Here is a 26,395-nt window from a genome sequence, read left to right as displayed (position 1 = left end):
TCACACCTGACATGGGACGGAGTGAGCTCTGTGGAGTGGATGAGTTACTTGCACGAACATGACATGGGATGACTGAGCTCCGTGGACTGGGTGAGGTACTCACACCTGACATGGGGATGTATGACGTTACAACGCATGCTGTTACAACGCATGCTGTTACAACGAAAGTTTTACAACGCGAGTGCATTGACAACGCAGGACATTACAACGCAAGTCTTTACATCGACTTGCACTAGATGGCGTGCTAACATTAAAAAAGTGTCATTTACTATTCCAACTCCAGTCCACGTAACAGTAGGGAAGGTGTTGGGATAGTAAACTACACTATTTTTAATGTTAGCACGCCATCTAGTGCAAGTCGATGTAAAGACTTGCGTTGTAATGTCCTGCGTTGTCAATGCACTCGCGTTGTAACAGTTTAGTTGTAATGGTAGTGCGTTGTAAAAGTTGCGTTGTAAAGGTTGTTCCCCCCTGACATGGGATGGAGTGAGCCCTGTGGACTGGGTCAGGTACTCGCACCTGACATGGGACGGTGTAAGCTCTGGACTGGGTGAGGTACTTACACCTGACATTGGATGGATGTTAACTTGGTAGGGTACTCACACTTTACATGTGATGGTGTGAGCTCCGTGGACTTGGTAAGGTACTCACACTTTACGGTGAGCCCCGTGGACTGTGAAGTACATACACTTTACATGGGACGGTGTGAGCTCTGTGGACTGGGGGAGGTACTCACTCCTGACATGGGACGGAGTGATCTCTGTGGAGTGGATGAGTTACTCACACCTGAAGTGAGATGTGCGAGCACCGTGTACAGGTGAAGTACTCACACCTGACATGGGACGGAGTGAGCTCTGTGGCCTGGGTGAGGAACTCACAACCTAACACCGGGTGGTGTGAAAGCTGCTAAATTGGCGAGTTGTTTGCACTTCACAATATATAGTTTAAAATCTCTAGGCAGCGCAAGCAGCTTGCAGCTGACATCAGATAACAAAAGGTGTCCACCATTGCTAAACTATTTGAGTTGCGGCTTATTTTATTTAGTAAAGCAAATTTTAACATTCACACCACAAAGCAAATTGCCTGCAGGCACATACTACGATGGGGTATTGATTGGAAAAATGCCAACTATTTTAACAGCACGAAAGGAAACCTTTCAAAATGCTGGGGAGGGAGGGCTAGGCTAGTAAGGATTTGTGTAGAAGCTGATTTCACAGTTAGTGACAGGCTCTCTGAAAGAAGGTCACCTCTACTTACAAATAGGTGGTGGTGGAAAGAGAGTAGTTGCGTTTAGGGATGGGAGGGACTATTTTGCATAGATTGAGGAGTGCCAGGCTGGTCAGGCAATTAAAGCCCAGACAAAAGATATTTTAACCTCATCCTGGCACGACAAGGATGTCTGAGGCTTTTAAAAGTAGAAGAGACACCGCCCCTTTTTTAAGTCCATATATGGCGTTTTAGACATTTGGATGCGGATAGGTTTGCATATATGTAAGAAAACTACGAGAGCATCGACAGTACCAGGGTCTGTGTAGACCAGGGAAAAATGCTGATTCGGTGCAAATTCGTGGGGATGGATGAAGTGATGTGTTTGAGCCAGAAGAGCAGGAAGAATCCAAACTCACCGTTCAGCTGGCCTGGGAATGTAAAATTAATTTCACATCCAAATAAAGGTTGTGGTCTTTTTTCTAGACTTAGTATGGGGTTTAGTCTCTGCATAGTGTGTTTAGGGGCATGGCCCCCATTTTGAAGCCTTTAGTTTAAGCACACTATTGTCTACCTATCGCTTAATAAGGGCCAGGCTTTGGATTGGAAGGGGTGGGGGGCTACTGCCAGACCTTATGTAGAATGGTGGCAGAATCAGAGAGAAGCGACCAATTCTTATGCTTTGTTTCCTACCGGAGAGTAATGATTTGAGTCAAATAAGACATCAGCCCATGCTGCCTCAGTAGGCCAATGGGTAGTGATGGTAAGGCTTAGTGGCCGTTGCAACAGTGTCATCCAAGACTGCAAGCAAAGCCACCTAAGCCCTGTGACGATAGTGGGAACCGTGAGTGGCAGGAGTGAAGAACGTGATCTGATTCCAGACAGGACTGTTAAGTTTCGTGGACCACCACGGTTGCCATGTGTGGTGGATAAAGCAGATGGGCCTTATTTAGTAGGAAAAGAGATGAAAATGAAATGTTTGAAATAGTTAAGTCCTACATTTCAAGATAGGGGGGTGCACTGGCAAGTCATGTGAGGGTAGTCTTTCCTGTTTTCAGTTTCTATTATTGGTAAATTCTGGTGGGGTTTTTCCAGTGTTTTCATGTGATTTCAGTACCTTAAAAAAACTGTGGTTACACATTTTCGTGCCATTAAAAACAACAGAAACAGTGTTTTTCCAGTGTTTATGGAACATTTTGCTATTATTATTGCTTCCTTTCTGTACTGATAGTGCATGGTATATAGACAGTGTACGTACAGTGTATATGAGGTCCAAATAAATGTTTTACAAATCAAACTTGTATCAGTACACCATGAATTACTTCTTCAGTAAGTCTTTGGTCATGCACGCTCGCTCTTTCCTTCCCAGGTAAACTTTTATCTCTGAAAAGGTCCTCTCAACATTGGCACTTGAGGCGGGCATTGCCAAAACAGCCAGTACACAATTTGCTAACTCTGGCCACTGACCAAGCTTTCCATGCCAATACTGGTGCATCTGAAGATTGTGATTCTCTGGGAGTTATTGAAGTGGTCAAAAGTGAAGCAGCACTTTTGAAATTTTGGAGAAAATTCACCTGTACAGAAGGGATCTAGAACTTATGCAGAGTACCACAGTGAGGCTTCATTGACTTCAAATGCCATGGTTGGCGAAGGGACATTTCTATGCTTCATTGAAAGCCATTTCTCATACATTGTAAAATAAAAGTTCCTGAATTGCTCCTCAACATTTCTTTGCTTACCAAGTGGCAAGCACCCTAACATGGAACATGTTGCAGTGCCAAAGTCACTAAAAGTGTCCCCCAGCCTGCTCTAGAGATATTTCACATCTAGACCAATATGCTGAACACCTGGTAGACATGAGTATTTTCAGACTCTAGTTTTTGTATTATGTCCACTACAGCAGTCCTGTTTTCCTGTAAAAATCTAAGAATGCAGTAGAGTGTACTTTTTTATCACATCAATATTCAACGAAGATCCTCACCTTTGTTGCCTTTGGCATCATCACTCAGCAAAAATTCTGTATACGGTTGCCACATGGATAGTAGAGCATTCACGGCCTCTAGGACTGAAAACCATCAGCTAAATGACACAATTTGATGCCACACAAAGCGAGAAATATTTGCTTTTTAGTTCCTGCGCATAACAAAACAGTGTACCAGAATGGGCTAAAAAGTCAATATCATTCTTTATAACTCTAAAGATTGTAAAGATGCTTTCAGCATATCATCTAGCAAGTGGCAAGTATCTCTTACCAGGGAGAACTTCAGCTCAGGTATCGATTTTGACAGGTCATCCCACAACTTTTTCATATACGTAGCTGAATCACTGCAAATACAAACAATATCACTCCAATCTTTGTTGAACTTGGTAAGAACTTTTTGCAGCAGCATTCCAAGTAACACTGCGTTCCATGTTTTCCAAAAGTCAGGTGTCATGTTTTCACCACTATCCCAGATGCTTGGTGACAACACTCTTTTCACATATACCTGTCACTACACCTTGCATTGAATGTTTGAAGCCTGGGGGTGTTTGGCAATTCACCTACTATCAATACTGACTTGCTAGTAGAGGAGGCTGATGTATCAAGGTGATTTACCCATTCTCTGTGGATAAATGTGATGGTACACATTGAAAAAGAATCTTATGAAACCAACCATTTTACCTATCAGTGAACGAATCAAACATAGTGAACATATCAAATATGATTTTGATATTTTCTGATTCTCTACAGTTTATAAAATAATTCAACAAGACCTAAAACAAGCTTCAAAACCCTGCATCTTTAGAATAAAGACCTCAAAACTGAAAAAAAGCGAAAGGAAGAAGAAACAATATTTTAGTGACATCCCAAAACAACAAAACTCATGCAGAATAATGTTAGCCCAGTCTTTCTTGCCGTAACATTGTATACCAAAGTTGCATTGTACTGGCCCTTTCAGGAAGAAATACAAATGCTTCTTTTTTCCAAACATATTTGTAATAACTTTTAAGGTAACAATCATCTCGCATATCAGCTCGTAATGTTACCCATGATACAGTTTATAACATATTTCAACTGCGCATTATTCCGACACTTTCAGTACATATTTCCCAGGTGGTTATTCGTTATAAACTGTAATATGCCATCTCTACCACCCTTATAGGGGTGGCTATCATGTGTAATCCAGCGGTGTTGTAGTATTTCACGGTGCATATTGAAACCCTGCGCAGTTAGTTATTTACTTATGTTGGCAGCGTATCCTGGGAGAGGGAGATGCCATAAAGGGTGTCCCATATTGTGCAGTTCAGTGAGAAGAAAAAACCCACAAAAAACATGAACCAATGAACTGTGCTGTGGGGTGCTTTAATGTGTCTTCTAATCAGGGGTATGAAGAAAGGAAGGAGACCCGGGGGCGACCCATGTTGGGGGGGAGGGAACCACCACCCCTCGGGTGTTGTCATCAACCCAGCTACCAGGCCGGAGGTCAGTTGGTCCTAGAGGAAAACAGTCCGGGGGGTATTGTAGCGTGGCTCAGAGTGATGGGGGGGAAAAGGAAAGGGGGGTCATGGCATGACCCTCACGATAACCGTGACTTCCCTGCTGTTCAGCTTGCCTGGCTATGGTCACTATCTGGGCTGGGGTAGGATTAAACTTCACTCTTTTGAAACTGGTGTATCTCAGGGTGTTCCCAAAACTCCAAGACTTCACACCATGGGCCACCAAGGGGTGTCGCCGAATCCCATGTGCATCTTCCCTGACCAGGGCCCTCCCCTCTGCCCCCACCCAGTGTGTCCCGTCCTGTTTCGAATCCACTATTGTGGGTCCCCTTGCCGACTTCCATGCCAAGGCTATCCTCCTTTTGGCCAGGATCAGCGCTAGATCTAGAAACCTTGTGCCCACCTTCCGGTTGGGTGGTCTTGGGAAGCATCTCAACAGACAGGTTTTAATCATGTGTGTAAGTGTACACCCTACAGCTGCCGCCGTCAACCCCAGAACTTCATCTCAAAATCTGTTTACTATGGTACATTCCCAAGTCATGTGGATGAAATCAGTGTCTGCATGGTCACACCTCTGGCAGTTACGTATATTACCCCATATGCAACATACCTATGGGGTGACATATATGTCATATGGGGGTAATTGAATTGTATATATTTCATCCTGATATTGCGGGAAACTTTTTTAGGATATGCTAAGATTCTCTTCCAGTCTGTGTGCAAAAGGATCCTATGCAATACGAGCTCCCATTAGTCACAGAGATTTTGGAGGGTTGTACGGGATAAATCCACCAGTAAGACGTAAAACCATTTCACCTGGTGCTGCGCCCTCCCCAGAGTGAGTATGGACTGTAAAACTTCATTGTTCTCGGGTTCTTACTGCCCTTTACCCAGAGTCCCTTCAATGTTCGTGTCAAGGCTTCGTATTGCAGGAATTGTCCTGCTTGCAGCCCACTATTTTCGATCTGGTTCCCTAGGGGGGTTAGGATCAACTGCTGTTAGCAATCCCCTACTGTGTTGAATCCCACCTTAGTCCATGGCGACAGCTGGTCAGGGTTGAATATCCGTCTGGGGTTGCCGTGCGGTAAGCCAATTAGGGGCAAATGTGGGGCATATAGGGGAGTGTCCAGCCGCTTTGCCACGCAGCGCCTCCAACACTGCAGAGAAGTGGTCTGTAACAGGGATTGCTGGGGAATTACCACCGCCGCATCAAGTATTTTGGCCAGCAGCAGGGGAGTGTGGTTCCCGGCATTCGTCAGGTTTTTCCATTTGGGCGTGTACCCGCTAGCCATTGTGCCAGCCATTGTAGTCGTGCGGCCAGAAAATAGCGTTCAAAGTTCGGTACTCCCAGGCCTCCCTCCTTCATAGGACAGTAGTGCAGGGGCGATTTCTCCATTAGGGCTCTGGGGCAGAGCCCCAGCGCCCTAATTCACATTCCAAAGTAAAACTTTACAATATGTCAGGATGCAGATTAAACATGTATCTTTAAAATCTTTATTGTCAGTAACTGGCATCTCTTTCCCCGAGGGACAGCCAGGCACAGTAAAGGAGCACAAACAAAAGTGAGTTCTATGAGTATGACGCTCTAAAATTAACGCCATGACGCAGGGCTTACCTTTTCACAGCCCTCAGTGCAATGAAAATGGAGCTGGAATGCCATCAGCACCTCTTTGGCCGATATAATGCAACCCCTGGGGGTTTCCATACACAGCCCGGTCTGAGGCTGCACGTCACGTTGCTCTTCCTAGAAAATACCACCCTATATGAGGAATTACAGGGTAGGCACGCAATCTTGCACGAAGGTGGGGAGAGGATGTGATCCTGCTGCCCAGTCCTATATCTTCTTTTAAGGCTTCCCCTGATCTCGTGGCCCAGCTACCATAGGTCTCTCCACAGTTCTGGAATGGAAAATGCAGTGGTGCAGACATTGGTGCACCTGAATCGGCAAGGCAGCTTGCTGTGCGTCCGGGATTATGGTATATTTTCAATCCGAAAATGAAACGCGAGCTGCCAAGCACATAAGAGGTAACAACTTTCACCTTCTGCCAAAACCAGGGAACTGCTAAACCATACGGTTGAACTGAGAGTGAACATTCCGGTTCTGTTCTCCACTTTTCTTATCCAGCGCATACCACAGATTTTTAAGAGAAAGGAGCGCATGTTTAATTGGTTACACGGTAATACAATAGGTGGAAGAGAGCTTAGATCTATCTCCTTATCATTTCAATAATTAGATTTAGCTCGGGTTGCCTCTCTTATTGCTTAAGTTTAATTTCTCAACCAGTCACAGGTAAAATATAGTAAGTACTAAGCCTTGGGTGTTTCTCTCGCTGAATTGTTCAGTTAGTGTTTTGGAATTACAGCTATGACACCGTGTTTCAAAAAGCTTTTCATACTGAAATAACTAGCACAGTAAAAAACTATGAGCAGGTGTGGTGCTGGAGAAGCTATGTAGCACTAGATTTGGCCATGTAATGTGGTGTAATTGGATTTACAATGTTTCCCATTGGCTTCCCTAACTCTGTCCCAAGCTTTTCTTATCCCAGTGTCTCTCCCCCCATCATTGTTTTGTTTTCCTTTGTTTCTCTTCTCCCTCCCATCTGTCCTCTCGCCAAAGCACTTCTGTAACTTTATATATTATTTTACCTATCTCTTCCTGTTGGACTTGGCCCTTTTTCCCTGAATTTTTCGTTTTTCTCTCCCATGGTGGAGGAATGTATAGGCCATGTGTGGTGTGAGATGCAGTGATACATGCTGCGCAATGGCGTGCGCAGAGTCATCTTCCCCTTTGCAGAAGGGTTACTTTTAAAATGGACGCCATTGCTGTGTGCTTGTGCCTGTCTGCCGAAGCTGGGTTGCCAGTCTAGTTGTTTGTTTCCCAGCAACCCCAGCTTTTGGAGGAACGCCTGGCACCCAGGGTGTTTTACACCTCCCCCTAGACCAGTTAGGACCAGTTTCCCCAGACGCTTCTAGAAGCTTCTGGCACTGTCTGGTAGGTGGGCTGAGGGGCGTATAAATAGCGGAGCTGGGATGCCATGTGCTCAGTCTGAGCGTGGACTTGACCGTGAGGGGACATATTGCCAGGAGGTACCGCCACCAGGGCCTGTGTGGTGGCCCCTGTGCCCATCTGTTCCCCCTCTGCTGTCCACAGCGCCAGTGAGAGCCTGTACTGGAGTACGGACTGTAGGCCAGGAGGAGTGCCACGCTATGAGGGTTGCCTGTTTCCAGGAACAGCTGTGATATACTGATGAGTGCCCCTGACTGCTGATCTGACCCAGCATTACCTGCCTGCTCTCCCGCCCTAGCGCCTCGTGAGCGCTCTACTTTGTCCGCCTGACTGGCCAGGAGGTGAGGAGTGTGGGCGCTACACTTAAAGGACTGTACTCCCTGCCTGCGCCCTAGAGCCTTGTGGGACCCTGACTTCATGCCCTGCGTAAGGAGAGCGCTAGAGTCAAGTTTCCAGGGGTAGGTGAGCGCTATATTTGAGTCCCCCCCTATCCCTGCACCAGGAGAGCGCTTTAGGGGCACTGCCCAGGAGAAGAAAGAAGCTGCTGCCTGCAGCTCTGGGCTGTGAAGGAATCCCCGGTGAGTGGGAACCCCTCCTGCGCTCTTGGAATTAGCGGGAGTGTTGCCTGGGGGAACTGCCTGCTCATTTGGAAGAACAGCGGGTGCCCACCCCGCATTATTTTTGCTGCACTTTGCTGGTTTACACCCAGCGGGAGCCCACCCCGCGTGCCAGCCTAATTGGAAACCCAGCGGGGTTTTCACCTAAACTCGGGTGGTCTCTTTTTGTAGTGTTCCTCGTGTGTCGCCTGTGTGTGCTGCATGGATGCTTTACACATTTCCTCCGGAGTTTGGCCCACCCGCTCTGCACCACGCTACCCCGTTTCTAACACTTCCCCTTATTACTATGGCATTCTGCTCTTACTCATCCATGTACCATTTTCCTTATGTACTCTCTGCAATTTCTCACTTCCCATCCTCTCTTCCTCTCTACAGTTGTCTCTTCTGTGTCACCAGATTTCCACCCTATGTTTTCAGCCACTTTCTCCTCACCTTCACTTCTGGCCCTCTTACATGACTCGATCCTCTCTAGTATCAATGTATTATAATCTGCTTTCTGTTCTCTATGTCACTAAAGTGCCCTGTGTTCAACGTATATATCCTCTATGTGTTCTCTCCAGTGCTCCATTCCATGTTGTTCTTATAATGTTGTCTGCACTGGCCTCCCTGTGGTTTTCCTACTCTTATGAATGTCTCGCTCCATATTTTTTCCGGTCTCTTCTCTGTCCTTATCCTTTATCACTCTCTGACCTCTTTACTATGTCTGTCCCATTTTACTCTCTCCATTCTGCTGTATTTCACATTCAGGTGATCACATCAGTGTAAAGGTTCAAACTTGCTTGACAAAACTAAAAATGGTGTTGTTTCACAGAGAAAATATAGAAATACACTGTTCGCCCGTTTTTTGTTTTTTTTTCAGTTAAGGTTTGCCTGACCGCTAAAGATATGGGTGGGGTGAGGTAGGGTAAGGTGGGCATGCTTGCCCACCACAGTCCTTTTCTACTTGCTTTTTAGAGTATGAATTTGTTCCCCCACCACTTTGAGAATTCACCAGCCGCTACTGCTGTAGTGTGATCAAAGACACCCTCCACAGCCCCCCATCCCATATAAGATCTTGAAGCAGGGAGTCGAGTTGCTGGAACCATGCTGCGGGCACCCCAGTCCGGAGATTGACAAAGAAGTATAGCAGTCGTGGTAACATGACCATCTTTGACAGTGAAATTCTGGCCATTATCGAGAGACATAGGGTGCGCCAGAATCAAACACAGGTTCTGAGAGATCCCATAGGTCCTCCAATTAATGAAAACATGTATCCCTAAGTATTTAAAAGTGGGGAAGGCCCAGTTAAGGTCAAGCGGCATGTCAATAGGGCAGGGGGCGGTCGGGGACAATTGGGAATAGGTAGGTCTTGTTTCTATTGACCCGTAAACTGGACACACGTTCAAATCTGGATAGTAGGTCCGATGCCATTTCGAAGCCCCGTACCACATCATTAAGGTATATCAGGAGGTCATCTGCACAAAGCAAGATGATATGTTCATGACCTCCCACAGTCAACCCCACTCCCTCATCGCCTTGTCGAAACAACACCGCCACTGGCTCTATCGCTAGACTAATTTTCCTGTGTTGACCCTGGCTGTGGGCTGTTCGTAAAGTACCCTCACCGAATTCACCCAGTCCTTGCCTAGGTCCATACGTGTCATTGTTTCAAATAAGAAGTCCCATCCGACAGTGTTGAAGGCCTTCTCGAGGTCTATCGAAAGAAGGGCTCCCCCAGGGAAAGTTGCCTCACATCAGGGTGGTATAGCACTGAGTACAGTCTGCGTAGGTTGTTTGAGGTGTTCCGCTCAGGGATAAAACCATTTTGATCTGAGTGTGGACATACGTGGCTCTAACCGGAGCGCCAGGGCCTTGCTTAGGATCTTGAAGTCCATGTTGAGCATGGAGAGAGGTCAGAATCAGCTAATTGGGCCCCCTCCACCGTCGTCTTGGGAAGAGAAACGACCAGCGCATCCCTGGCAGATACAGGGAGTCGAACTAGGTGCAATGATTCTGCATAAATAGTTTCGAGGCGGGGAGCCAGTTTCAGTTCAAACACAGAGTAAAATTTTATTTCGCAGGCAGACCATCTGGGCCTGGGGTCTTGCCCGAGGCCATAGCCTTAATTGCTGCTTGGATTTCTTGGGATTCGATTGGACAACCCAAATCTGCCTGTGCCTGCGGGTCTAGAATGAAGATGGGTAACTGGGACAAGAAAGCTCTCTGTTCTTCCGTGAGACTTGGGAGGGGGGAGTCATAAAAGGTTTTGTAATAGTCGCGAAACAGGGTATTAATACCATCCGGGTCATAAACTGGTTGATTAGTTCCTGTCTGAATGTGCGTGATCGGGGAGCCCCGTATTTCTGATTTAATCAGCCATACCAACAGACGACCAGGCCTCCCCTCCTCTTTGTGCACCGTAGCAAGAAACCCCTTGTAGTCATAGCACCTCAGTTTCTCAAGGGTTTTAAAGTAGAACATTTGCGTCTCTTTAAGCAGTCCCTGACGGGGTCATCCCAGCCCTTTATGTTATCTAGCTCATGTAGTTTTGTTTCTAAGTCCCATAGCTCCTGATGTAGCGTCCGCTGCACTCCAATTGATTGTCCTAGACAATGACCCCTCATGACCACCTTGAATGCCCCCATTCCACTACAGCCGTGGAAGCTGTGTTTGTCCTAGTGGCAAAGCATGAGTCTATGACAGAGCCCAGAGACTCCTTAAAGCAAGAGTCTTCCAGCAACTGCGTGTTAAGCCGCCATAATGGCACCAAGGGGTGTGTCCCAGCTGGCCGGAAGGTCATCAATAAAGGGCTGTGGTCAGAGAAGGTACGGCCCAAGTTCTCTGTGTGGGTGATAGTGTGCCCCGAGTCAGAAGAGCAAAGAACCATGCCTATTCTGGTGTGCGGTTGGTGTAGCGGGGAGTAGTATGAGTAGTCTCTATGGTTCTGGTGTTGTGTCCGCCATATATCCACTAACCTCCAATGTCCCATCCAATTCCTCAATCCTGTTGCAGTATGGTTATCCTGTGCTCCCGGCAATGGTGGATGTGACTGATCCAATGAAATGCCAGCAATACAACTGAGGTAACCCCCTATGATTACCTCCGTCCCCCCTAGTTATGCTATGTGTGTGGCGAGGCCATGAAGGAAGGGCATTTGTTCCTTATTAGGGGTGTATACACTGCTAAGCATGATTACTCATCCGTTCAGTCTCCCTTTCAGGAAGACGTATCTGCACTCTTGATCAATTACTGTGTGGAAGTGTTTAAAAGCTACCTCTGCTCGTACCCAAATCAACACCCCCCTGGTGTAAGCAGAAGATTATGTCGCAAAGACTTGTCGTCTCCAGCATCTGCGTAACTTCTCTATTTCACCATGTGTGAGGTAGGTCTCTTGTATTAGAACAATCTGTACCCCCCCCCCCCCCTTCTGCACAGGTACTGGTGTATATTATGTCCTTTCACGGCGGTACCCATCCCCCTAATGTTCCATGTCATGAATTTCAGTGAATGGTGCATAGGTGTCATTCGAACGAGTGCACCGTCAATCCCAGCATTCTACCCCACCTCCTCCCCAGAACTGTATGACACCGCTTTTTCAACAAAACATAACCAAAACCCAACCAAAAGAATCCCCTTGATAGTGCAGAACTCCCCTTCCCCAGAGCAGCCTGGAAATGGCCAGCCGCCCAAACTGCATATAGTGCAACCGTCTCAGCAGAAGGCCCCAACCAGGACTGGGTATGGCTTCTGAATGAGGGTAGGCTGTTGTCTATATGGTGAAAAAGATCCTTCCGGCAGGCCAAGCACACATATATTGTTCCTATATTGTTCCTCCAGTTGCATCTTCTGCCCTGCGTTCCACGGTACAGTCCCGGTCCGTGAGCTCCTCGACTGTGTGAGCTAGAGTTTGTTGCGTGGGTTGAAGGTCCGCGATGGAGGTTTCCGCAGTCTCCACTCTTCATCAGTTTACGGTGTTTAGTGCGGAGCAGCCCAAGACCTACTGAAACAGTGCTGATGTCCTGGTGAAGAGTGGACTTAGTGTCCGCTATGGCCTCCAATATTTTAGCCAGTTGCTGTTGGACCGGGTCTGCCCCCACTAGTGCTCTAAATCTGGTGGTCAGGCGCGTCCTTCCCTCAGTCCATGGACACCTCTGTAGTTCTCACTCGGGACTTCCCCATCTCAGACTGCTCAGAGGTTACCACTGGTGATACCTCAAAGTTCTGCACTGAAGAATCTGGTCTTTGGTGTCCTATCACACCCCGGCACCTCCAAGCCCCACCAAGTGCACAACCGGAATTAGGCTGATGGTCTATTAAGGCCTGAGATTATTGGCCCAGTCAGGTCTGGAAGGGAAGTTCCAGAATGCCAGTTCCCACTGTCATCCGGGGACCCCACTGCAATCCGCGGGAGGGATCCCCTCCCTCCCTCAAGATTCTGCCAGGCCTCCTCTTTTACACCAGACAGGTTTTCGGTGGAGATCAAGACAAGCCAAAGTGAGGGTCAATCAGCTAATCAGCTGAGTGGGGTCTGTAGCGCCGTAGCGCCCCCCACCATGTCTTTACTAGCCCAGCCACCCACCAGGTCCAGACCACGGTGAATCCAGTCGTCACACACGCTTCAAAAGTCAATGCGACACTGCAGGTGGCAAGTGGGGGTAGGCCCATTCAATGACCGGCCTCCAAGTCTCCACTGCCCTCAGGTGCAAGCCCCTGGCTCTCTACAGGCCGGGTGTAGCACTCGCCCAGTGTCACAAGCCAAGGCGCCACCCGCTTCTTGGCACCAGTGGGCACCACCTAAGAGCCTTCCGTCTCCTCTCCGGGGGGGGGGGGGGGGGGGGGGGGGAGGGGCTTCTCGGTCACACACACAGCCGCACCCGAGTACTTCACAGGTCTTTAAAAGACCATTTGCTTATTAATGAGACGTTGTTGTTTTTTCTCCCCTTAGACCCCCTGCATCTCCACTCTGCCTATTGCTGGAAGAATTAGCCCACCCCCCCTAATTTTTTTCTTAGCCCCCCCTTCCCTAACGGGTCTCTACCGGGCTCTGTTTTGTGCCCTGGCACAGGTACATCATGTGAGGGTGCTCACACTGCTCACTTCTCACTAGTGGAGAACTTACGGCATGACGTCATGCCAGGTGAGCGTTGTAGGGGAAGGGAAATCCTTTAAAGAGTCATTTTCTCTCTGGATTTCCCTTCCTTTTTGGAAACTCATGAGCAGCAACATGGTCGTGGTGTCACCAGGGCTTTAAGTGGAAGCTTTTTCAATATTATATTCAAGCCATAGTTGCTGCTTATTTATCTTATGCAACTAACAACCATTGACAAAGCCAATAATCCTGACTTGTAGGTATAATGTTACTTGTTGTATCATATATCTGAATGCAATAACAGAAACACCAAAATACAAGACGGGCAGTACACTATGCTGAGCACAGATTTTTAGCTTACATGTTTTAAGCCACGCACTTATTTACATTGGCCCAGTGCTTAATTTTAGGGGGGCTTTCCGGTTAATTGGTTTGCGGTGGGGCACCGGCACCTAATTGTCAACACCATACTTAGAACAGTCCACGACCTGGTGGCGCTGCTCATCTAATTTAGAGATCAGCAGAATAACGGTAGTTTAGGAATGCAATATACATTAAAATAGCTAATAGCAGCCTCCCCAGCCACTCCTTTAGCTTTGGGGACCTGGAATAATCTGAACTGTCACATTTACATACAAGAGAGATGGTCAGTAGTTGTTTTGGCAGTGATGACGGGCGATGGGTGGAGCAAGCTGCAGTGGCCTCCTGGTCACAGCCGTAGCACTTAATATTTTACAAATTAAGCACTGCATTGGCCACGCCCCTTTGAGAGACCCCCCAGTTTTTTCATCCCACTTAAAGCCCTGTGTGTACAGCTGCTCAGTTGGGCACAATGGTCCGGTTCCAGTATGTACACGGCCCTGTAATACCTGCATTTTTCTCTTAGGTGCCATATATGCTATTATTAGGTGCCTTATATACTGCGTGCCAGTTTTCCTATTAGCTGGCCTTTCGGTGGCTCCCGCGGTCTGAACCCAGAGACAGACTCGCGCACTAGGCCCTGCTTGTCACAACAACCTGGGCTGACGCTCAGAATTCGGCTGTGATTCTTGGCGTAGGCCCCCAGATATGACACGGATTAACAGATCCCAAAGGCTGCTAACAGGCGGCGTGTGCAAGCCCCTGACAGATCCCTTCAGAGCCTGCCGCTCCTGGGTCTGCACATGCGCCGCCTAGCGCCTGGAAAAGACCCCACCGTCCTTCCCGACGCTCTGGCGGATTACCACTCGGATAACTATGGCCGACGTCAGGCCCCAGTTCAGAGATTTCCTCATACAGTTGAAACAACAATTTAACCACGTGCTTCGGCTGCCAGCCCGCGCTTTTAATGTCCTAATCCTCAGATTCGCGCTCCTCTATGTGCCGGCGCATACCAACCTCCTCCAAGCCCCCAGGGCCGCGTGCCGTCGGTGACCTACAGACGGAGCCTCTCAGGAATGACATGGCGAGATCTTGACGGGAGATTCTTGAGGCCCCGCGTGCCGCATGCGCGCCATTGTTCCGCCGCCAGCTGCTCTCTCTCTCCTAAACCTACGGCCAGCGCTTTCATGTCGAGGCGAGGGAATAAGCTGCTATTGTGGGAACGTCGGGTTGGCACCCAGGCCTTTCGCGCCATATTAGAATATTGACACATGCCAGAACGACATAGGTGCTACCGAACACAACCGCTGCTGTAGGGCAGAACTGAGGTACATTTGGCAGTGGTTTGTGTGGGCACGGCAGAGCAAGGAGAGCGAGCACCTCAGACTGATATGTGCCCTATCACAGTACCAAGGTTTGTGAGCCAGGCCAAGACAGAGGTGCTTAGACAGGGCTGAGGGAGCCCCAGTATTGTTGGAATAGGGCGTGTTGTTTGTTGGTCAGAATTAAAGTGCATTGGGGAAGGGTGTGTGAAGTGTCTGGAATGCCGTGTGACATAAAGGCATTCCATGACATAGCTACATTCTGTAATATGAATCACCACAGTGTGTCTTTCTGTGTGTGTTGCGTGTTGTATCGGTGTGCGACCGAATGCGAGCAAAATTGGTATAGTACAAGGAAGGCTGCAGCACTGAGGTGCATTGACAGAGATGTGTGCCGGCCCGTACCAGCTATTGTATTGTAGTTGCTTTTATATAGTGCTCCAGCCTTGTGACGATGCGACAAAGTGCACCTGCAGACATGCGCACTGCTCCTTCGGAGTGGTGGGTATAGAATGGTATGTGGCCTCTATGGGTAGGGGTTCGATGTGTGAGATGAACAGAGTTCTCCTCTTGTGTTTTGCTGCTGCGCCTTGGCATAGATTGAAGTTACAAGGAGTGAGCATCAGATGCTAGAGCAGGGATGGATAGAAAGTGTGTGAGTCCAATGTGGCCTATGTGCGCAGTGTCTTGATGCTGTACATGTATGGTAGAGACTGCTCAAACCGTGTCCCAGTGCGCTTGTAGCTGTGCATAAGCATGGGTGCAGTAGAAAAGTATTAGGCTACTTAAAATCACTAGAGTGGCTTGCATCCTACAGTTTGCACCACGTTGACCATGCGGTATAGGAAGTGCCAGGGGGTTAAGCGTGCAACCGTAGGCAGAAGCAATATCCAGCCACCATTGTACATGCTTTAAAGCTCCCACACAAATGGCAGAGAAGCAAGCTGTATACATGGGCATTATGCAGTTATCCAAGTGACATGGTTTGAGCAGCAAAGAGCAACACTAGGAATGGGCAGTCTATAACCAGCCATAATATGCTCTAATGCACTATGCACATATTACACAGCTGGCCATAGAGCAGGCCCATCCCAGGTGCAGCAGGAAACAACCCATAGGAATGGAAAATTATACAGTCAGCTGTGGCATATGCTTGGAAAGTTCCACTCAGGAACGCTAGGGTAGTAACACTTAGGAAGAGGCATTATACAACCAGTGGTGAAATGAGTATTATGTAACCAGCTGTAGGGTACGTGCAACCATTCATAGTTAATGATTGAGGCGTTCAATCAGGGCCAATAAACAATCCAGGCATAGAGTAGGTTTGAGGAGTCCACCTAGGAGCAGAAGATACTAGACTACAGCAGCAGCATCTCGGCCTATAATTTGAAGGAATAGTCGGGTGGACACAGTGCTTAGTTTGAGCCGGTGGTTTCTGGTGCTCAGCACCTGTACTTAATCATCAACACCGGTACTTTTCATGAGCGCCAGTTAAGGACACATTCATTTATGGTAGGTATGGGGAGATTACGTGATTTGCCCAGAATCACAGGATGTTGAGCTGACGCCGAGGCTCGAACCGGGTTTCCCAACTTTGAAGTCTGCAGCTCTGGCCATATTGACACACCCTCCCCCCACTTTCATGGCTAGTTGTTGGTTCTGCTTTAGCTGGTGCTAATAGGAGAAAGGGGCTGGTGCAAACTGCCTCCTGACGAGAGCCATGGAACTTATTTTTTTGCAAATTAACCACTGGGCGGATGCACAGGTGCACACGCTCACTTCCACCCATCCACCCACAAGCACACAAACACACTCACACCCATCCATCCACAAGCATACTCACGGTCCATTCATAAGCACACATAAATACTCACATCCACCCATCACAAGCACACTCACTCACACCCATACATTCAAAAGCACTTACCGGTCCACAGCAGGGAATGCAGGACCAGTAGGTGATGGGATGACGAAGCATGAAGGCTCAGGAAAGAGCTGTACGTTTGAGAGGGAAATAACTAGAGATCCCACCACTTTCTCTCAGTGGCTAACCTTGTGGTAGGTCAGCCAGTGAGAAGAGACCTGGCCTAACTCGTCACACAGTGGGGTGGGGACAGTGAGACTTACAGATCCCACCCTCCTCTTTGCCAAGTTGTGAAACAATGGTGTCTGTAAAGCGTCATTGATAGATCAGCCTTGGTCACTTCATGACTTAAACCTGACACACCCAGGGATGACTCAGTTGGTGAAGCTATCCCTCGTCATAAGGGGATGCAGTGCACTGCGCTTTGCCGGGCTGATGAGGTCACTGCCCTCCGCAACCTTGGCTCAGACTGCCATGCACTTGTAAGGCCCCTAACTGCCGGACTCTGACAGATGAGTGTCAGTCAGGCTGGCCTTTGGTCAAACTGACAGACACTTACCGTGCTTCGGAAAAGGGATGGAAGCAGAGCCTGGGGCCCATAATGACAGGCCGCCACTGACCCATAGAAGTGGGCATTTTACAACCAGTCATAGCATATGCTCTGAAGAGTCCACCGGTGAATGAGATGAAGCAGCTCACAGAGGTGGGCAATACTAGGCCAGAGGCGAGAGTAGGATGTTAACTACTTGTGTAGAAATATGTAGTTATATCAAGTACGCCACCCATAATCCGATCGAGGTCCGTCTTCACCTCCTGGAGCCAAGCGGTGAGTCTTCTACCTCTACCCCAACTGAGATTTCTCTTTCTTGCCTTCCTCCTACTCCTCAACCCCAACTATTCCACATCCCTAAACACCTCCACCCCTCCACTTCTCCCCAGCTGGACTGTCTTCTCAACAGCACACGGTCAATCACCAAAGACTGCTAAAACATCTATGACCTGGATTTCCTATCGTTTACTGAAACCGGGCTCGGTGAATATGCCTGGAATCACCCACACAGCTGTCCCAACCCCTCACCCGAACCCTCCACCAAGTACCCCAGAGGAAGAGGATTAGAAGTAATTTTCAAGGATACCTTGCAGGCTCGAAGTGTATAAGAATGCGACTGACCAAGTGAATTTATAATATGATTGGTTTATGACTCTGCTCTGTTGATGGTCAGGACTCTAGTAGTCTGATGTAGCACTGTGGTGGTAGAAGTGAAGTCTAAAGGCCAGTCTTTTTTTTTTTATTTTTTTTTTTATTCCTCATATACCAAAGTGGGCATTCTAGATGGAGAAAACCCGCCCCCTCTCCTCTTCCCGCGTTATTCCGATCTCGATGTTTTGAGGTCTGAGGAGAGATTAGAAGGAGATACCCCTCTAGTAGCAGCTGTTTTCTTATTTCACTCCATTCCATTCGAACCGTTAGACCCTTAGGTGTTTTGGAGACAAAGAACCAACAGTGCCCAGGTGAAAGTCATTGGAATATGCTCATCTGTTCCGCCATGCCACAAGGGCCGCCCAGATCGTATCTTGGCTTGCGCTATCGCAGGCCATATCAAGTTCACTTATGTAAATAAGGTATTTCAGACAATCTACAAAATTTGGGGCATTTTCACTCTTCCAGGCCTTGCATATTTCCCGTCGTGCCAGGATGATAACATAAAAAATGAATTTAGAAGCCGGATCATTCTGATCGCCATGAGGCCAGTCTTAACATAGCACCTGTATGTATATGTTGTAATGCCGCGTATGGTTTAGGGCAGGATATACAGCCCTGAACTGTGCATGCTTTCCTCTTCTGTGCTTGTGGACAGGAACTGGAATAAGAAGAGAGCTCAAAGACTGAGAGTTATTGAAAAACCTGTGTATGACCCAGTACTGGAATAGCAAGACGAACAGTCGGACTGAGTTGCAGTGGCAGGGGACCCGGGCCACAGTACTGGAGCAGGAGGGGGTGGTCAGATCAGGGTCGCAGGGAGGTCTGCAAGGCTGAGTTGAGGCGTGCTAACTAAGGTGCATTAGGAGGAGAGCTAGTGGTGGGTGGCAGTCCTGGAATTGCAGAGGTGCTGCAGAATTCCGGTACCTTGAAAGAGTTCTTTGTGTCGATAACTGTTAATAAGCCACTCTGGAAGAGTTACCCGGGTTTACGAATAGGAGAGAAACAGTATGTGTGGTTCTCTTCCAGACCATAAAAGTTTGGAACCTTTGACGACTTGTTTGCATGTCCGAACTTTTTGCTCCTCTGCTGAAAAATAATGCTCATTATCTTACCTGCTCACCCTGGAGATACCACTAAATCCATATTGGTAACACCTGGGAAGGGGTGATCTACCTTGACTTGGCCACATCTGGGCCTCTGATAATAAAGGCCTTGCACTGTTACCTCTCCTGTTAATAAAATAGGCCTGTAAGGCCCAGCCTGCAAAGTAATCTTGCCTACTTTTGGTTAAAAAGCCAGTACTAGTTCAGAGCCCAGGAGCAACTAGCTGTCAGTCATCTGAATGTCTTCGACGTATGGTTGTTTTCCAGCGCCCTCTAACACAGCTCTCTTCTCTCTCCACACAGCTGAGGTTTGACGTGGTGCCGAAGACCGCAGGTGGGTGTGTGTGTGTGTGTGTGTGTGGGGGGGGGGGTGTTTAGCCCCTTCTCAGGGCTCTCATGCTGTCCCGTGTCAGACTGAGCACCCCATTCAAGTCCTGGTTTTCGATTTGCATTCTGGGACTTGTGGCAAAACTGCAAGCAGCTAGAATGTAAAGAAAGAAACACGAGCCGGTGAAATCGACCCAGCTGACTGGGACAACTTGAGACCTCCCCCTCTAATCTTTTGAGCCTGGTGTGAATTACGTTTACTAAAGGAATGCTTCGTGACTAACTTTGGGCGAGGCCAGGGCGCGGCTCTCTGACTCACATATGAAAAACATCATATTAATAATTTTTTTTTAAAAAGGAGCGTGGCCCATGCTCGTTTTTCCTCCTCCTCATCGCTTCTCCTTATTGTCCTTGATAAACTCGAACGAGCAATTGTTTCTCGTCATGCTACTCATCTAGAGAAAGTTCTATTTCATTTCATAGGATTAATGCATCACACAGCGATGAAGCAATCATTCCCAGCCTGCGAATATTCTTGCAATTAGCTTGCTACATTTTGCTCTGACAGAGTTGGCATACGAATCAAGATGGCGCTGGCTACTAAGACATTCTCTGCTTCTTTCACCTTTTCAGCTTCTAATTGCCCCCCTTCCCCCACCCAATTAAATGTTTTCCAATCTGTTTTTGTACAAGAAGCCTTTCGTCTTCTTGACTGGACCAGCATACTTGAACAGCCGCATACACTTCTCCAATCCTGCTAGACACCTATGCTCAGCCTCACTGTCACTCGCCACACACACCTGCATCCACAAAATCAGCGCAGGAGGCCGCTCGCTCTCCTACATCGCACCCAAACCATGCAACGACCGCCAACGACATGTCAGAGCCTCCCCCGCGCTTATTGAGGTCTGCAAGAAGCCGAAGACCTTGCTGTTCAAATAAGTCTGCAGGGGCCACACGCCTGCACACCTGCTCAAGCGCCTGGATACCCTCATGGGTGATAAGTGCGCTCATAAATCAACACAACATAACGTCTTCAACTAGCACTGGCTGGCTTGTGGCTTCTTTCCCAGGCCTTTTTTGGTTTGTTTGCCCCATGTATCACTTCCATCATTAAAGCGGCCTTGGGCTCAAACTATCATCACCTCTCTGTTGAAACAAGCATTGGCAAAAGCCAGCATGTCTGGCAAGTTGATGCGTTGGTTAACTTTTTATTATTATTTTTTAATTGCAAGCATGTGCCACTAAAATAAAAACCAAACACGTTGCCACCTAAACATGGCATCTATATGCTTGCAATAAAAACTACATTTTAATATAGTTTGATGGGTGCTTCCTGCCACACAGGTGTACTTAGAACAGAAATCCTTTTAAGGTTTGATAGATATTGCATGGAAACATGACTTTAATTGGTACTATGAAACGGTTCTGTAGACTATTAATTACTATAACATGAAAATATAGTATAAAGAGAAAAGGACGACAAAAAAAATAAAAAGGGTATAGAGTGGACAGAAAAAAACACTGGGAAAGTCAAATATTGGTCTGCCATCCCTAACAATGAAGTACATTTTTTCCCCGGTGGATTTACGCATATGATGAGGCTAATTGCCTTCACTTATATTACAATAAAGGACCAGCTGCATTATGTATGTAAGTTATGTTATGGGTGGAAGCAAAATGGGGAAAGGCACTGTCAAAGCCAATCAGTCCTGCCTGCGACACCTGAGTGCAGCTCGATTGGCTTTGCCAATGCTTGTTTGTTTTTGCCTTTGTTATATATGTGCTGCAAACTACAAGTGATGCATAAGGTGCAGGATGGAGGAGAGCCTAGACAGCAGCTGTGAATTTCTGGACTCTTCACAGACATTCCAGACAACAGTGAAGTGGGTCAGACAGAGGAGTGTTTAGAAGTGTCAGAGGGTCCCTTGAAGGCAAGGGAGTCCCCCCTATCCTTCCCCGGCCCATTGGTCTCCACAAGGGCTACCCACACATTGTGGATTTCTGCAGTTTTAGCAGAATTTCAAGGGCTTCTGAGGCTTTTCACCATTTCTCCCATTGCGAACCACTGTTCTGTCTCGTTACAAGACTCGCTGGAGGCAGAGGTGTGTTCTCTTGGCTTCACGCCTTTCAAGAGGAAGACAAGGAGTCTTTGATTCTAGCGAGGAGTTTTCCACTGCATCGCACTACAGCGAGGACTTTGAATCTGATTTTCTTGCAGAATTTCAGGGCATCAAATTTATGCATAAAACCATGTCTGCAATTAAATAAGAACTTTGCTGAGAAGATGTTAACTGTTTCTAGTGGAGTCGCTCCTTCTAATGTTATTACGGACGCTCGATATTAGCCCTGTATTTATCAGCAGCTTCTAGATGGTTACTCTGCTTTTGGAGATGGTAAGTTTTTGGCAGAAAATAAATAGCATTCACTGATACTAATGGTTACCTTCATTAACTCAATGAGGGTGTTAGTGGTAAGTCAGGAGATCAGATCAGAACTCACGATGCCATGACCAAAGGCTGAAATGCAGATGAAAGGGTGAGTATACTTGTGATTCCTTTCACCCGCCTGCAGCTTCGGCAGCCAGAGGTCCTATTGGTGTTTGTTCTCCAGTTAGGTTTTTCTATTGTCACAAAGGTGATTTCTGACCATGGAACAAACTTCACATCCATCGACCTGAAAACCATATGGGATGAATGCACAGTCATTTGCACGTTTCCCACCTCCTACCACCACCCCATCAATGGGCTTTTGAAGCATGTTATCATAATTTCAGAATATCAGGAGGTGCCATAGAAAGGCGCGATTTTCATATCAGTTCAGTTATTTTGCCAATGTCAACCTTATGGACATCACTTTGGTATATGAAGGAGGTCTGGCAAGGCATGGCTTGGTAGACTGTGTAGTGGGCCTCAAAAAGCAAATGAACTAGTTGGTGCACAGAGCAAAGGCTAACTAACCTTTAGCAAGTCATTAGCTACTGAAAGACTGTTGCACTTGCCTGTGAGGTCCAGAAGAACTGGTCCTGGACTCCAGCAGTCTTTGACTTTGGAGAACAAATGGTGTGGCCTCTGCACTCTTCTGATATGATTTGTAAGCCTAACTACTTGGTTCATATTGAGGAAACTCAATGAGGCTAATGCTACATTCATATTGAGGAAGATCAATGAGTTTAATGCTCAGTGCACATTGAGGAAAGTCTATGAGTTAATGCTTACTTAATATTGAGGCAGATCTATGAGTTTAATGATCAGTTCACTTTGAGGAAGATCAGTTAGTTTAATACTCAGTTGATATTGCGGAAGATCAAGACATTTTTTTTGTAACTTGGTTTTTATTGGTAACATTGCATCACATCATAGCTTACACATTTGTCATATACATGTCGTATGGGATCCAGTATTCTCAAACAATGGTTCTTCCCATGTCAATTAAACATCAGCTATACTAATCCAGTGAATTTCCATATATCGCAATGTACTTTAAGTTTTTTATAAAACAGTAATACTTAACCAAAGATTAACCCCCCCCCCCCACCACCACCCCACCCCTCCTCTCTCTCCGGCAGAGACCGGCAGCAGTAGCATTCATTATCTGGGCAAGCAGACATAATGGCTTAACTAGTTTTGTATTGATGCGGGTTGGCTATTTGTATTCTCTACGCCAGGGAGCAGCGCACTGTGAGTGGACAATTGTGTGAGTGTAACTCCGTCATTGCTCTGGGCAGTTGTCAATGACATCTCTGTTAGCATATGTCCCCATTCTGTCAGGTCCATTTTTCAGCATTCTCATCCGTTCTCACAGCCCTGAGGCGACATTCTTCCACCACACCCCATTCACGCATATCATTGCACCATCTATCCAGCGAGGGGGGCGCGGGAAGAGTCCAGTTTATTGCGATACGTCGTTTAGCCAGAACCAGTCCCAGCATTGCAAACTTAAGACAGATTTGCGTCTCTCTCTTCGGCGTTGGGAGTACACCCACCAAGCATTGTTTTATAGAGACTTCTAATCGCACCGCTGTTACAGAGCGCAATGTCTGTACCACCTGTTCCCAAGGATCAATAAGTTTAATGATTAACTCATATTGAAGAAGATCAATGAGTTTAATGCTTCATATTGAGGAAGATTAATTAGTTTAATGCTTCATATTGAGGAAGATCAATAAGTTTAATGATTAACTCAGATTGAAGAAGATCAATGAGTTTAATGCTTCATATTGAGGAAGATCAATGAGTTTAATGCTTCATATTGAGGAAGAGTAATGAGTTTAATGCTTCATATTGAGGAAGATCAATGAGTTTAATGATCTACTTCACTATGCGGATGATCGATAGGGTTAATGCTCACAGTTCACATTAAGGAAGATCACTGAGTTTAATGCTTAGTTCACATGGAGGAAGATTCGTGGGGTGAATGTTTAGTTCATATTGGTGCTGCTTGGTAACCCCAGGGGGGTGTTCCACTTGAACCTGCTAAAGCTGTCCAAAGATCTACAAGTGCAGTACTCTCTGTCGCTCCAGAATAAGATGAATAGGATGGCGAGTTCTTCCTAGACTGTTACGATAACCTAAGGAGAATTTCATAGCAGAAGAAGTTAACCTTGCTTCCAATCTGAGTACCTGATCTATGACCATGAGGAACATTGGCAAACCGCCCTGGGGCAGCGTGCCAGCTGCTTACAGTCACTCCATGGAAAATGTGATCATGGAAACCGTCTTTCTGTCAAAAACAAGACCCACAGAATGTGATATAAGACCCTGGAGTGTTTCAAGGCAGAGGTGCCCCCTGTGCTGGATCTGTTTGAGCCTTCAGAGGATCCATAAGCAAACCTGGTGGTGCTAGTTCAAAAGCAAGGGTTGAAGGAACTATATTTTAACATGGAGCACCATGGGACATTGTTGTGATGAAGAACAAGGTTGAGTTTCCTCAGTTGACAAGATATCGGATTAAGCGGGTGCTATAAAAATCCTCAGTGCAATTGATCTGACCAAGGACGCTGATACAATACTCTCAAATTTGGTGCCAGGAAGAAGACAGTGTGCCTCATCCAAGGGCATTAACCAGTTTGGCATAGTGTCCTTTGGACTATAGAATGTCCCTACCAGCTTCCAAAGTTGGGTGAGCAGGGATCTGGAAAGACTTTACAGCATCTGTGCCAAATACATAGATGGGATTTCAATGTTCAACTTAATCTCAGTGGGCAATGCAAGCACTTCGTAGACTACTTAAAGACAAGCGCTGCCCCATGACTATCCTGCCCTTGACTATCATGACCTTTAAGAAGCAGCCAAAGAAGGTGACTTTTGAGTGTTTGAAAGGCTCTGTTCAGAAGTCTGAAGACTACATTTAGCCCTTAATGAATATCTCATGTAAGGATGTTGGTGCTATCCAGCATCAAGTCACTGAGAAAGGGAAAGAGCATCGATGTCACCTGCCAGACAGCTGAACTAGACAACGATTGAGAAAAATACCTTACTGTCATTAAGGCTGAAGTGCTTTTGTCCATACTTGTTGTTTATTACCACCTTCAAAGTCCAGAGAGACCACAAACCCCTGAGATTGCTCAGATTCATGAAGAGTGAAAATCCCATGCTTTTGAAGGAGTCAATTTCCTTGCAAAAATTGGACTTCTCAGTGGAGGATAAGGCTGAGCCATCACATGAGAATTCTGTTGGACTTTCTACTTTACCCTTGCCTTGGAGAAAACCCTTGTCAGTCTGATCTAGGAAGAGTGAGCAATGAAGAAAAATGTCTCTGCTTTTAAATTCACCTGCTCCTTCTTGCGCAGATTGCCATGTATTCTTGAATTCCCTGATACTTTCACTCTGCAGTGGCTCACATCTTGATTGATTAGTTTTATGATTTGTTTTGCATTTGGTTCCCACCAAAGAAGTCAATTGACTTTTATATCGAGCTTACATCCAAAAGACTACCCCACTATAGTCAAGGAGGCTACGCCCATCTCACCAGGCAATGCGAGACGGGTGATTGGTCAGTGAATCTGGTTATCCTGTCCAGATCTTTACATCTGCATCTCTGGGAGAAGAAACTGCTGTCACTCATTAAAATCTAGGCTTTCACATCTCCTCCACCAGAATGGTGTTATGTGTTGTGGGATCTATGTTCCGTACCTAGAGTGTGTATACCATTGCAATGATTCCCTCTGCAAGGACAGAGTGACTGTGGCACAAGACAGTGGTGCCCACTGCCGCTGCCATGCAACTGACTCTGAGTCTGCACAAAGGATACCGCATTGTCGTACTTTGCCTGTCTGTGGTTGTTCTGCAATCTACACCTGGCCATTCGTCACTTGCAGTACTCGGACTTCACTTTGGAAGTATAGGTACAAATACTAAATATTCCCATCACTGGCACTGCATGGTGTTTAAATCCTAAGGCCATTCGGGTGATGTGAGTTGGATGTATTTGTAGCTAGTGAACCAATCTTGTGTAGTTGATTGTTACAAGAAACACTTCTTGTGCAGTATTGCTCAGCGGGTAATTTATGGGTTGCAGTCCAATTGGATTTCTATTGGTGCATTGACTCAGTACTTGCACCAGGGGGTTAGAAATCCTACCCCTGCGGCTCTATGGGGAGCGAGGGGCAGATCGTTTCCGTATACAATGGCAATATGTTTTTTTTTAAGGGAAGGCATGTAGGCACCACAGTGGCTGGGGTCTGCTCCCGAAAGACTCACCAGAGGATGGGGTCGAAACCTGTTTGATGCTGTCCCTGGTCTTCTTCTGGAAGACTGGGAGTGTAGTGTGAGAAGTTGGCCTGGCATATGCTGTCCACTAGTTATAGTGGGCACCTTGCACCAGTCCAAACAACCCTTA

The 26,395-nt window shown here is 46.9% G+C and overlaps 1 protein-coding gene across 1 annotated transcript in view; it reads left to right on the top strand.

The window, feature by feature from the left end:
• The window catches only part of LOC146784322 (peptidyl-prolyl cis-trans isomerase F, mitochondrial-like), an 82,353-nt gene that overhangs the window by 28,138 nt on the left and 27,820 nt on the right, over window positions 1-26,395 (top strand). Inside the window, exon 2 of the mRNA XM_085636039.1 lies at window positions 19,532-19,562. Within this exon, the coding sequence (XP_085492165.1) occupies window positions 19,532-19,562 (31 nt within the window). The remainder of the gene's footprint in view (window positions 1-19,531; window positions 19,563-26,395) is intronic.

Source organism: Triturus cristatus, chromosome 11 (assembly GCF_964204655.1).
Source record: "Triturus cristatus chromosome 11, aTriCri1.1, whole genome shotgun sequence".
NCBI lineage: Eukaryota > Metazoa > Chordata > Amphibia > Caudata > Salamandridae > Triturus > Triturus cristatus.
The sequence above is the reverse complement of the archived record's forward strand: the minus strand, read 5'-3'. Positions and strand labels throughout refer to the sequence as shown.